This window comes from Glycine max, chromosome 16 (genome assembly GCF_000004515.6).
Source record: "Glycine max cultivar Williams 82 chromosome 16, Glycine_max_v4.0, whole genome shotgun sequence".
NCBI classification, from domain to species: domain Eukaryota; kingdom Viridiplantae; phylum Streptophyta; class Magnoliopsida; order Fabales; family Fabaceae; genus Glycine; species Glycine max.
The window spans coordinates 31,416,495-31,431,272 of record NC_038252.2 but is presented as its reverse complement, the minus strand read 5'-3'; the positions used below and the strand labels follow the sequence as shown (position 1 = coordinate 31,431,272).

The following is a 14,778-nucleotide window of genomic DNA, read 5'->3' as shown; positions in this document are numbered from 1 at the left end:
CTTTCCTTCTTCTATCTGTGTACCCACTTCACCTATGAAAGTTGTGTTATTTTTTTATTGTCCCGTTCATGATTCTCCATGTGGGTTTACATTTCTCTCTCTTTTCCCCCATTCCTTAGTTAAAAGTGGCATTTTTTTTCATCATAATATTGGCCTCGAATATCATCAGTTTTTATTAATAATTAATGAGAAATTTTACCGATCATCTTGAATGAAATTTCTCTTTCTTACTCCGAAATAGACTAAATTCAGATCACTTAAACCACCAACTTATTATAAAAAAAATTCTAAAAATCATGTCATTACTCTTCTTCTACCACACTTTGTTGTAAGATGAAAGTCACGTGAGCTTGTTGTAAAGTTCATTCATGTGATTTACATTTAATGTGGGATTGTGGGTCCCATTTAGTATTTATAGTGGGTCTCAGTACCAAATTGGTGACTATTGGAAAGAAACTGTCTTATTAACGGGTGAGTTTTGAGGAATTATTATATCCTTCATCACTATTATGATCTTAATCCATCTCCACATGGCACATTGACACTAATGGAGTGTTGATATCTCTTTTTCGGTAAATTGAAAATTTTAGTTATATATGGTGTGAAGATTTGTCGGGCTTTATTCATATGAGGATCCGAGACCATATAATTTCTCCTAAATTTACATGAATTTCTTTTTTTATATAAAAAATTTACATGAATTTCTTGTGGTTATTATGATAATGTTTTTTACAATGTAGTATTTTGGGCATGGTAGGCATATTTATGGGTCTTGATATAATTATTTGATTGCATTAGTAAATGATATGCCTGCGTTGAGAAGAAAGAAGGAATAGGATTGAGCTTAAGGCAGTGTTTGGTTAAATTGCACTTGGGTGCATGTGAGATGAAAGTTTCAAATATTGATATGGATTTTCCACCTTTACATTTTACTTTATTTTAAATATTTCACCTTTTTTTCATCTGAATTCGCTTTCACATCTCTTTCATTCCTTTGAACCAAAGGGATCATAATTTAATTTATAAAGGCATAACCTTGCTGCATGAGCATGACAAATCTCAAATAGAAAGTTTGGGAAACGGTTCTGTAAGTAGGTATTTTAATTCATTTTTTCTTTCCCTAAAGGAGAGTTTCTTTTGTAAGAAAATAGTATTTCTTTTCTTTTTTCCTTTGTGTAGAATCTCCGCACTGTCCTTCCTGTCTTTTAGTGGGATTTTGGGAATAATGTCATTGCGTCCCAACTCATCACACAGTTCTTTTGCGGTTTGCATTAAATACATTTTTGTGAAAAAACAATGTCATGGACTAAAATACCCTTACTCAGGAATGGAGATGGTAGTGGCATGTGAATGGATCTCAATGTTTGATTCAACTTACTCAATTTTTCTTTTTTAATTTTTCAATTAAACTTTTGAAAAATAAGTTTTTATTTCTCTTTAGTCTTTTTTTTTAATCCGTGACAATCAAAAACGGTACCACGGGTTTACAACAACTCACACACCTAGTTCAACTGACCGAAATAGACCCCTGCATTTTCCTTGTAAAATGTAACATTATAAATTTAAACTTGATAATCAAAAATGAATTTTTGAATATGTAATAATGTAATGTGGTACCCCGACCCTACAGATAAGACACAAGAAACACATGGGATGACACGTACACTAATATAGATTTTTGTAAGGGTTCATGATAAACCATAAAATTTTAACCATTCAGGCTATTATTATAGTCTCTGCTGATTGGTTTTGTGCATTAGCAAGATGAACAATTGGATTCTATCTCTGCTTTATTCTTTTTATTATTTAGTATCCTTTCTGCTTCATTCTTATGTTATTTTAGTATTCTCACTTGTGGAGCTGAACACCATAGCTAAATGTAATAGCTGTCTGTTTTCACAAGTAGACCTGGATTATAAAATACATGAATAGTTATCCTTTTCTTGAATCATAACATCCTTAAAAAAATGTATAACGTCCATGGACCGTAATTTTTTTATACTTGTGACACACATTACCCCCCTGGCCAGTTGATTGTGCCATTCATTAGTATTACTAACAATATGGGTTTGAGATTTCCTTTGTATTATTATTCAGGCTATTAATTGAATTTTCATTATCCAGTTGGTATAAAACTATTGTCCAAAAGGGTTATCCTCTGTGACTGAATATTCTTATTGCACTAAAATACAAAGTAGATACTACCAGTGCAGACCAAGAGGTATGGCTCGAATGCCAAAACTAGTTTTTATGTAGGTGGACTTGTAGTGTTTGTAATCCACTGAAAGCACCTTGTGGCCAGGGGCAAACAATTCCACAGGGGGATTATTAGTCTTACACCATAGGGTTTAGGTTTATCCCCACCCCAAAATGTTACCAATATGAGCATAGTACTCTGCAATCCATGGAGATAGAAACAAGTAGTATTTTTAATTACCAAAATTGGTTATATCAATAGAAAGATCTATTATGTTTTTGACATTTTTATGAATTTGATTCAATGTGGATGTGTCTTCTTAAAAAATGGATTTCTTTCATTATTATTCTTTGCTAATAAGGCTATTGAATTGAATTTTCATTTTTAAACAATTTTCTCTCCTTTATCCAATAAAGATACTGAACATAATGAGCTATATGTTTTTCCTTTTTAATATTGCAAATTAACAAATCATAATGGGAAAAAAAATAATTTAGTTCAGCCCCTTTGCTTATTGTCCCAATAATCCTTTTATTTTGTTTCTGAAGGTGGTTAACTTAAGGCTTTAGCATCCGTCTCTTAGAATTTAGTGCAAATTTAACTGCATTGTTTGATTTGCCGTAAATTGAGATTAAGGATTTATTCCCAACTGATCTTGTAAGTAATTGAAGATCATTAAGTTACATGCAGTGATGAGCTTAAAGAGCTACATGTTTGAAATCATTTGAAGAGTGGAAAAAGAAATCCTTTTAATATATTGATATTTGCTGTAACATATAAGCAGATTCATAGTTCTCTTTATATTTATTTTGGATGGTTGCTGCATTTGCATTACTTGTTATATCTCTAATTCACAGTTTTATTTCATCAGTATCATATGGTAACTTTGACTCACTGTTTCGAAAATGAACGACCTATTTCTGTTGGATGATCTAGTTTTCATCAGTTCTTCATTTGTTGGTGTTTTTCTCTGCAGATGCTTTCATTGGTGTCAACATTGGTACAGATGTCACCAACATGCCAAGTCCAACAGAGGTTGTTGCCCTTCTTAAGGCTCAAGGTATCCAACATGTTAGACTCTATGATGCTGACAGAGCCATGCTTCGTGCACTCGCTAACACAGGAATCCGTGTAATTGTTTCTGTTCCCAATGATCAGATACTAGGCATTGGCCAGTCCAATGCCACAGCCGCAAATTGGGTTGCACGCAATGTCATAGCACATGTTCCTGCTACCAACATCACTGCAATAGCTGTTGGATCCGAAGTCCTAACTTCCCTCCCTAATGCAGCTCCTGTCCTAGTCTCAGCACTAAAATTCATTCAAGCTGCGCTAGTTGCGGCCAATCTTGACCAGCAAATCAAAGTCTCTACTCCACACTCTTCTTCTGTCATCCTTGACTCTTTCCCGCCATCTCAAGCATTTTTCAATAAAACTTGGGACCCTGTCATGGTTCCCTTGCTTAACTTTTTGCAATCAACAGGTTCATATCTTATGCTCAATGTGTACCCTTATTATGATTACATGCAATCCAATGGTGTAGTCCCTCTAGACTACGCTTTGTTCCGGCCCTTGCCTCCGAATAAGGAAGCTATTGATTCCAACACCCTCCTGCATTATACTAATGTCTTTGATGCAATTGTTGATGCTGCTTATTTTGCTATGTCATATTTGAAGTTTACCAACATCCCTATTTTAGTCACAGAGTCAGGATGGCCCTCCAAAGGCGACTCATCTGAGCCGGATGCAACCGTTGACAATGCTAACACTTACAATAGTAACTTGATCAGGCATGTCCTTAACAATAGTGGGACTCCCAAGCAACCTGGAATTGCAGTTAGCACTTATATTTATGAGCTTTATAATGAAGACTTGAAATCAGGTCCAGTGTCTGAGAATAATTGGGGGCTGTTTTATGCTAGTGGAGCTCAAGTGTATACCTTACACTTGACTAATTCTGGTACTGTATTTGCAAATGATACAACAAACCAAACTTTTTGTGTTGCCAAGAGTAATGCCGATTCAAAGATGCTTCAGGCAGCACTCGATTGGGCTTGTGGACCGGGGAAGGTGGATTGTTCGCCTTTGCTGCAGGGTCAATCGTGTTACGAACCAAATAGTGTAGCTTCACATGCTACATATGCTATCAATTCATATTATCAGCAGATGGCTAAATCTGCGGGGACCTGTGATTTCAAAGGAGTTGCCTCTATCACCACTACAAACCCAAGTAAAGAGTCTTTCTTTACATACTCATAAATCATATCTCCATGTGCTGTTGAATAGAAAAGTATCAATAATTTTTTTGAAAAAATTAGAATATATATATATATATATATATATATATGGACATAATGAAAAAATACATGGAAACTTTGCACCCTTGCGCATGTAGCACACCATAACTACTAGATTTGATGAATGATGGACATACAAGCAGTGTGGATTCTTATGAAACTTCTATTATTTGGGGGAGAAGTATTTTGGACCAGATGTATAAGATTGTGATATTCAAATATTCTCATACATAAGATAGTCTCAACCATATGTTGAAATTATAGATGCCATAATATGGCCATTTTTTCTGCCTTTTATTCTCTTGAAAAAAATATTAGGTGTGTTGGCTCTCCATAGTCATTAGCTTTACATCAAAGAAATTTTAAGAGCAGTTTCTTGAATTCTGGTTACGCATTCTTGTTTTTCATTTGGTTCAAAATTAAGTTTATTAAAATTGCAAATTAATTTTTGGCCATTTTACTTATTATTGCTATTTTTACAGCTTTTCTTTTTATTGGTCATTTTCTTGACTCATCTGTTACACATTAGAAAAAACCATGCATTCACAAATCTCACATTCAAGTTGTTACCATATTTACATAACTGATATTTATTGTATTATCATTGTCACACAGGTCACGGTTCCTGTATATTTTCAGGAAGGTATAATTTCAAGCTTATGTTAATATATATATATATATATATATATATGTATATGTATGTTTGATAATCGATATCAATTTATTTTTTCATTATATGTACTCGTTGTTGCCTTGTTCTCCATTGTTCCAATTCTCATTTCTTCACCACAAAAAGCTGAAAATTTATTGGTGCATGTTCCTTATCATTTCTTTTTTGTTTCTCTTTATATTTTTGGTGAACAGTGGTGGTAAAAATGTTACCAGCGTAAATGGCACAGCATTGGCTCCATCAACAAATTCCACAAATTCAGGGTGCTTGTCCCAATATTACAATGGTGGATTTTTTACAAGCACTGTGATTCTTACTTTAATTTTGAGTGTAGTTGTCTTGTAAAACTACGCACTAACATGTTCAGCATTAGAATCCTATTTAATGGTGACACACTCTTCAACTACCATTTAAGAGATTGCTGCATACCCATTTTTGTGTTCCTCATTTAGAGGATTTGAAGGATGGCGAGGTTGGTCAAAATGTATATTGGCAATTGTAACGTGAGTTGTCCATTGGATTTTTGTACAAACGAACCAGAAGAATTTATTTAAAATCGTTGATGTAATTACCTTGTTAGGTCTAATCTTTTCTTATAACAATTTAATCAGAAAATCCATTGATGTGCTTGGCATGTCATTAAATCTGTGTAACAAAAAAAAAGTTTATTAAATCTGTAATTTTGATCGTGATGCCTTGACGTTTTAATCAGAAAGCCTTGATTTTAGCACTTAAATAAGAACTTTCATGAATATAAGTATAAGTGTATTACCATCAATTATGAGTTGCGGGAACTATAATGTGGAGCAAGATTATTGTACGCTGCGATAAAATTGTATAGGATGCATGGATAACATTTAGGAAATTGTTAACATCAATTTTTAGGGTTGATTTTAAGCCTTGGGGACTGTTTAACAGTAAAGATAAGATATGATAGGATAATTCCAACATGAAATAAATCTTTCAACGGTTTTCCTTCAAAAAAACAAAAATCTTTTAACGATTTCCTAAAAATAAAAAATCTTTTAACAGTTAAATATTCTATCATGTAAGAAAAAAACGGTTAACTATTCTAGAAATTCTATCATGATAGATTTAAATTGATTGCTTAAATTAGTTTGTTAGAGAATATTGCTCAATCACAGAATTTGGACAATCAATTAAGAATCTATTCAATTAATAAACTGACAAGTCTCCTTAGAAAATCTAGGGTGATAAAATAAATCTATCTTAAGCACCATTATATCTGTATATTAGATTTCTTATCTTTTTTTGGCATATTGGTGAATTTGAATCTATTGCAATTTACTTGTAAACATGACGTGTGTCCTATAAAAACGCTTGAAATTGAGTGGAGTGGAGCAGTATTTGAAGAACAACACTACTAGTCTCTTTGTTGCATGTGCTCCCTCTTGTCTTAGGTTGCTTCTTTCAACTTTCAACTCACTCTCCTTAACCTCCACGAACCCAACTCTATCATTCTATATCTTCCATCAACTCTCACTCACTCTTTCTCTTTCTAGACATGTTTAAAATTCTCTTCGGATGGCCAAAAGCCTCAAAAATGGTAACTGTTTTTTAAGTTTGAGATTCTTTTGTATAGTTATATAATATAACAAGAACGTTTTTATTCAATCTCTCTCTCAAATTGTTGCAGCAAGATGATCAAAAGTGCCCCGCGCCGACTCTGACATCTTAAGAACAAGAGGGAGTGATGGCAATGCAAATGGGAAAAGACTTGGCTGAGATAATACAGAATGATCATCAAGAAACAGCTATTACGAGGGTACCAAGATATATATGCTTGTTATTTTTGTTGGAACCAACTATGAAATGTCTAAACCCTACAAATGTATTTAAAATTTATGAAATACTAACTTGTTTTGCAAGATACAAGTGCTTTCATGTAAAAAAAAAAAAAAAAAACGCATGTGACTTTTGTTTCTAGTCAAAGGTTTTCCATATGTTAAATCCATGTTCTTCTTTCTTTATGTTTGTTAAATCTCTATTCTTTGTATCAAAAGTGCATTTTCCTAAGTGCATGTTTCATTGAATACAAACTAATGTTAGAAAGTATCAACCATGATTTTTTTTCATCAGATGGATAATTCTATGAAATGTTATTTTGAGTTGAACAATATGAAAATCTTGTGACATGCCAGAACAAATTCTGCATTCGAAATACTCTCTCACAGTCTACAAATCCAAATAGAAGTGCATCACATATATCACAGAATACAGGTATTTAAATGTTCCACTTTGTAATTTTACATATCAGCTGCTATAAAATTTTAAAATATATTCTCCCAAGGAGGCATGACTCACAGTTGTGGAAGTTATCAATGGTCCAATGGTTCAACAGCTGTCTTGAAGAGAAGGATATAAACCTTATCAATGGAAAAGTACAAAAAGCCACCAACAGAATGTGTAACATAAGAACCAAAGCTAGTACCCACAATGCAGTGCCAAGCTGGACCATACGAAGAATCAAATTCCTGTAAGAGTACTTTGTATCATTAGCCATCCAAGTAGTTCATACTAGGTAACAAGAAGCACTACAGTAATAAGCCATTGTTCAAAAGGGGGTAAAAGGACAATGGCTAACAACAGGTTTTCAAGTAATGTCAATTTGAAATCTAGCAATGATTCATCCAGTTCAAATATTACAAATCAGTGAGGAACCAAATAAATAAATAAACAAGGCTAAAATAGAATTTTGGTCCCTTATCTATATTTTAGGTTTTAATTTAGTTCGTTATGTTTAAAAATTTTACTTTGGTTTCTAAAAGTTTTTCCATTACATTGAATTGGTTCTTCTATTAGTTTATCACACATTCACACTAATATGGTCAACTATTTAACACGTGGCAAATTGTGTTGTAAGAAATGCCATGTCATCCAAAATTGATACCGTTAGTGTAAAAACCTAATAGAAAGACCATTTTAAAATAACAAACATTATAAGGACCAAATGGAAAAATTTTAATTAGGAAATTAATCAAATTCAAAGAGATGCTATGATTTCAATTAAAAATTCGTTAGGTCCTTTAGGAATAACCTCTCAAGTTGTCAATTTTTATTTTTACTGTTTAATAACTCATAATCAGATCTTGATAATTAAAAAGTGGCAACTTAACAAATTAAAAGAAACTTTTCAAGTATTCAAATATTATTTCTTGGACGAAAACGAGAGAATTTATAAACCTGATTTGTATAGTAACATCATTTTAAATTGACATTTTCTCCACCATAATTATTGTGAAAAATCATTTACAATAATTAGTCTTGGTCAATTTATTTACGAAAATGTAGGTATAGTTCAAATGAAAAATGCACCACACCTAAAATCGGGTCAAATTCTAACGGTTCAAATGGATTATGTAGGAATAAGATCGGCTAACCCTTATTTGGCGATTCTTGGAGCAACGGTTTATGGCCATTATGGGGAAATACTTTCTGAAGGAGATATGTTAGTTACATTTATCTATGAAAGATTGAGATGAGTGATATAACACAAGAGACCAAACTGAAACCTAAAATGTAGATAAGGGACCAAGAATCTATTTCAGCCAACAAATATATAAATAAAACTTTTGGCTGCCACTAATCCACGTAATCTTTGAGCTAGATGAAACTCTAAAATGATCAAGGTATGCTTGGTGTGAGTGTAATAGATGGAGCAAGCATTGCAAGAATCAAATTTGTCCCATAGATACCATCATTCATTAAAACGTCTCTGACATGCATTTAATAAAAGATATACTAGATATGGATGCAGCATGCTGTTGGTGTGTAATAGGAATCCTAAAATTATAACTTTTAATAGCATCTGCCAACCATGAAGCCCTATCAACGAAATGAGGGACAAAGTAACATTTTCAACAAAAAAAGACAACCAATAATAAGCAACCTATTTATTAATTTTTACAACCAACATACCTAATAAACATGCTTTCCAGATTTTCTCCATACTTGAATACATGGAGAGACACAAAAGAAAAGTAATGCAACCTTTAGTGGATCATAAAGATACCAAACTCATAAGGATAATTTCCCACCTCCATCCTTTTATTGAAAATTACTAAGCCTATGCTCAACATCAACTATTACACAAATCCTTATGCATGACAACAACAAGTAGGTTTGCTGTATCTCATCATGCCCTTCCATTTTCTATGATCAGCTGTGAACAGAACAAGCAATTTGCAATGTATCACTTCTGATCTTAATTCTGTTTCCACGTTGATATGGATGGTATAGAAATAGGTATAGAGCTTACATAGCATGTAAAATCAACGCATTCTATACCAAATCAAATGCAAAGACCACTTCCAACACTTCATTGTAACCATAAATCTATTTTCCCAAATCTTCCGTTCCTTTCAAATTACTATCCAAAAAGTACAAGCATGGTCTGTTTTTGAATCCGTTCAATGATAAAATTCCATATATGCATGTATTTCCCAAAGATAACAAATAGTAACAGTATCTTCACCAGGTCATCCTAATCCTAAACCTTTAAATTTAAATAATTCTAGATGATATCCAAGAGGCTACGGCACATAGTGCTAGATCTGTTTTGTGATTAAATTAACCTCTGTTGCTTACCACTTTCTATTTCTTTACAGATAGACAATAATTCCATATATGCAAGCAATTATTTCTTGTCAAAATAACATTATAATTTAAAAACTCTGAGCTAGAACAAAACCATTTCAAGTGCAAGCATACTCTTGATGTTGTTCCTTTAAATTAATGATAGGAAACTGCTTAATGATTTTATAACGTGTTTGGTACAGTGTCAACAAGCCCAAATGACACAGAAGTAATTTCTTGCTTCTTGAGAGAGTGGGGGGAGCCTTATGCATTGGCTCACCCTTTACACATGTCTAGTGGGCAGCGGCTTAGTGAGGAGAGTGGTTTCTGAATTGTGGCTTAGTGAGGACATTCAACTCATTCTTGAAACATATACAGGGTTAACCATCCATGCAACTTTTATAAGAGAAAAAATATTATGGGAAAGAAGGAATGAGAAAATTCTGATAAGAGGAAGACCGATACTGCAAACAATTTAAGACCTTATTGCTTTGAGTAGTATTCTTTTCTTAGCATTTGCACATTCTTTATAACTCAGGATCAGTTGTCTATACAGAAATCCATGAAGAGAAACCCCAGAAAGGAGACCAAAAAGACTGATAGAAGAGGGAAAAAGAACGGCTTCTAAGGACTTTGGATCAGATCTGGATTCCTGCTACATTATTTATCAATACACCCCCATTACAAGATTTCAAAATATATTAATATAGTAAGATTCAGATGGCAAACAGGACTCAAATTTCTGGTATTGGTGAACTATATGTACCAGAAACTGCTACATCAAAATAAGGACTTTGTCAAGCTGGGAAATGTGGAAGGAAGGTGAGATAGAAGCAACAGAAAACTTCATGGAACCACCACCATAAAACTTTTGAAGCATAAAACTTTTGAAGTAATATAGGATCCAAATAATGAGTTCAAGAATCGGTAAGCAATTGGAAAAAAAAAATCTTTCTATCAACTCCACAATTATTCAAAAACCAATCTTTCTGCATGCTCAACAAAACACAAACAAACAGTTATTAGACCATGTGCACTTGCAAGATACCATTGCCATGGATGAGAAAAACACAGATATGTCATGTGAACAAAAGTCACCATCAAGAAGGACAAAGAAACAGAAACAAGTTAGTTCCAACTGGCTGACTGAAGCAGAAAGCAATTAGGCACATTCCATTGATGTTAACCCGATTGACTTAATAACAACACCCAAAATAAAAACCTTCATACAAATTTGCTTGTATACACTTAATCCACTGATTAAAAAAATAATAAGGAAACTTCAGCTAGGAAAATCAGCGAGTCAATATTAAACTTGAGCTTTGCCACCCATAGTGGTCCTACCCATTTTAAACAGGATTGACTCCAATGGAAGATACATATGGTCTAAACCAAAAATAATGCTTTTGGTGTTGTTCTTTAATCAGAAGTGAAATTTTACCTTGGTAATTTCTATAATAAAGGTTTGCATTAAAGTTCAATATAAGTTAGCAGGGTGAAACTCCAATTCTGATTCGAGAACAGTACAAAAAGCACAAAAAAGGAAAGACACCTATGTTTTGTCCTATTAAATATTCAGTAACAGACTCACAAAGACACTAATTTTAATCCAGCCAAGACATTGAGAACTAACAACAACCGTTTCCAAAAAGTAACCATTTTCCCACATAACACCAAACTTCGAAATCAGAACATGAACATTATTGAGACTTTCTATTATATGTGCCAAAGATCAGACCCCAAAACAGATTTTGGAAAAAGAAAATTGGCTCAAAAGACAAAAAAAAAAGAAGAGAGAGAAAGTAAATTAATGTAACCTTCTTAAGGGCCAGTGCAAGGCGTTTGTTGTCAAGCTTGTTGCCAGGTGGCATAGATTCCAAGTGAAGACGTGCGCATTGTAAGGCGCGGTTCTGCAAAGGGAGGGGCATGTCACAAGCTCTGACATGAACCTTGAAACTCTCATGTTCATGCTGCTCTATGCCTTTCTTCTTCTTCTGTATCAAACTGTTCAGAAACTTGCTCCTTCTCTCTAACTCTTTCTCTGCTTCTTCCATGTCTTACACTCTCATCACTCACAAAACAAACAAAAAAACATCAACCCTTTTATTTTCTTGCACTTTGGCTTCACACTATGGCCACCACCAATCACTCAGAGAGAGAGAAGAAGAAGGGAATGCACAGTGTAATGGAATGAGTATTAGAAGGAAGCAAGAGTAGAAAAAGAAAGTACAAAAGGGTTGTTGTTTGTTTTACTCTGCACTATATAGAATATAGACTGTGACTGTGACTGTGAGCATCAATAGAATTTAATATTTCTTCGTTAATGTCACTAACCAGAGTGAGTTAGATGAACATTTTTTTGTAATGAATAGATGAATTAATTTAAAGGAATCAAATCTTTTCAGGGTACGACACTAGAAAATAGAAGTTATGATGGAATATGTTAATAATTTAATTAAAATGCATTATTAGTATAAAGACATTTTACACTATTAATTGTTTTTTTATCATAACATATGTTTTAATATTAAAATTGTTATTAAAATTAATTCAGACGTGTACTTTAATAATATTTAATAAAATATTTCTTTTTTTCAAATTTATTTTATTTATTTTTAAAATAAGTAATTTACAAATTACAACCATTTGAATAATTTAAGAAATCACGTGGCTTAAACGAAAGTGGTTTCAACTTTCAACTGTTAACAGATAACATGAAAGAAGAAAAGTTGGCTAGCCATCTTTCTCAGAAGGGTTCACTTTAATTAACGTTCTGTTTTTGCGCTATTAAAATTTTGATTGAACTTTCTTTAATTGTATCCTTATCATAGCAAAGGAAAATTAAATATCATATCATACTCATAAAATCTGGTATGTTGTCAAAGAAGAACAGACAATATAACGAAAAGCAAAAATCAAAATAATTAAATCATTGAAGGTATAAATCAGTTTGCAGGCATAAGATTATTTAAGTTTAATTAGTAGTCTTGTAGTTTAGATTTGTTGTTCATAACGATTCTATCACACTATTATTTTTTATTGAGAATACTTGTGGTTTGAAAAAACAATCAAAACAATTATTTAAAATCTAAAGGGCCTCTTGTTTATTTTTGGTTTTTTATTGAATTTTTCCTTTTTGAAAGACATTATCTTTGTTATATTGTGATCATACTATACTCAAACAAATTATTTATTTTTTTTATTTTTTATGATCTAAATAAAAATAAATACCGCACTTGGTATGCATAGTGGTCAGCACCGCAAATTTTAAAGTAAAGGCCACTCCGTACTCAATGACACAAATTTGTAAAGCATTACAAAATCAATCGATTTCAATTTTTCTTTTCTGGTTTGCAAGAGTGATTCCACTTATCATTTTCCATCAACAATATTGATAAAATGCAGTTGAAAGCATGTCTATCGCACTTATAATTGGTCCAAAAAAGGCACTATGAAACTTCTTTCTTGCAACTATCTGTATTTGTGTAAGTTCACTTTATGATGAAATTGATGTATAGGAAACATTAATTAATAGTCTGCTCTAGAGTCGTTTTTTCCTGACGACGGAATAATATATATATTAAAATTATATAAAATAATCTTGATAATTATTATATTATAGTTGGATTAAAAATTCATTTCACATAAATGATATATATAAAATTTTATATTAATCCAAAATCATTTATTATCTAATTCATATAAATTAAAATTAATACAATATAAATATTTTGAAATATAAATAATTTGATTAATTTTTATTATTTAATTTTAACAAATTCAAATTTGATATAAAAATCATATCTTATATCAAATTATAAGAATGATATAATAATTATCAAAGTTATATTGGTGTAATTTAATATCTCCGATATATATACATGTGATTTGATTACAACTCAAATAATAAATTTTTGTAGGTAGTTGAATTTTTTAATTATCTTAATAAAGATTTAATTCCTAATATTTCATATAAAAAAAACTTGTTGGAAGAAACAAAATATACTTTAATGATCTTTCCACATTTAGATATTAGTCTCATATAACTTTTGGTTACGGAGGTACGTACTTTTAGCCAAAAAAATAATATTGATATAAAATTCAATTATCAATATCTTACGCAATAAATAATTAATATGTTGAAATATCAACCGTTAATTCTTCATGAAACATTGAGATTTTTTATTTTAGTAAAAACAGTTTAAATAAATAAAAAAATTCATTATTTTATTAAAATAAATAATTTTTTCAACAAATAAATTTAAACAAATTGTTACACTCACTTTAAAAGAATCAAATCCTTTTAACATAAAACTTTAAAAAAAATTTAAATAGTTTTTTAAAAATATTTGATAACTTTCTAAGATTACTTGTTAGTATTTGTTTTATTTTTTTCCCTTAAAATTTTGTTAATATACTCTTAACATATATTTACTCCGACTCAAATATAAATAAAATTAACTATCATGTTAAATAAAAAAAATGAGTTAATATCATTAAAATCTACTAATCACATTTAAAATTAAATAAAATTAGGGGTGGAGGTAGGATGTTTTACTAGGCGTGACAAAATACATTAAAAAATTACATATAAAATACAATTATATAATTATCATAATTAAAAAATAATTAATTTAATTAATAAATCTCTTATATGTATGTTTTTTTTCAAAAAAATATCAATACCATTATCATTAATGCTCTTCTCTCTTTTAAACATTTGTTAATATAGCCTTTATCTTATTTAATTGGGGATATTTTTGTGCCAAAAAATTGAAACAGGGAACATTATAGATTTATAAATATAAATAGGAATAAGTAAATCAATTTTAGAATTTTGCAGATGCCTAGCTACATATCATGTTTTGAAACAAGTTTACTAAATTTGGAATAATAATTCTGACTGGACAGATATCAAAATAATTAGAAAATATTTACAAGACGCATTATAATACATATACATGTAAGAAAATTACCACTTTATAAACCAATATTTGAATAATAAAATCTCTATTTAA

General features: G+C 31.3%; 2 protein-coding genes across 6 annotated transcripts in view; one reads left to right on the top strand and one right to left on the bottom strand.

Moving 5' to 3' along the window:
- Window positions 1-5,732, top strand: part of LOC100789267 (glucan endo-1,3-beta-glucosidase 3) — a 6,650-nt gene extending 918 nt beyond the window's left edge. Inside the window, exons 2-5 of one of the 5 annotated variants that reach the window (XM_006599364.4) lie at window positions 3,174-3,680; window positions 3,897-4,427; window positions 5,110-5,137; window positions 5,359-5,732. In XM_006599364.4, the coding sequence (XP_006599427.1) occupies window positions 3,174-3,680; window positions 3,897-4,427; window positions 5,110-5,137; window positions 5,359-5,509 (1,217 nt within the window). In that variant the 3' untranslated portion in view covers window positions 5,510-5,732. Of the gene's footprint in view, window positions 1-6; window positions 4,428-5,109; window positions 5,138-5,358 lie in introns of those variants that run through there. The other 4 variants (XM_006599362.4, XM_041010522.1, XM_003548887.5 and 1 more) reach the window with 4 other exon arrangements.
- A 1,588-nt stretch (window positions 5,733-7,320) lies between these two features.
- Window positions 7,321-12,113, bottom strand: LOC100818671 (dynein light chain LC6, flagellar outer arm). Its single transcript, XM_003548007.5, has 2 exons — window positions 11,578-12,113; window positions 7,321-7,659 (listed from the first exon to the last, which is right to left on the bottom strand). Exons 1-2 carry the CDS (start codon window positions 11,812-11,814, stop codon window positions 7,504-7,506), a joined length of 393 nt encoding a protein of 130 aa, XP_003548055.1. The 5' UTR covers window positions 11,815-12,113; the 3' UTR covers window positions 7,321-7,503.
- Between the last annotated feature and the right edge of the window lie 2,665 nt (window positions 12,114-14,778).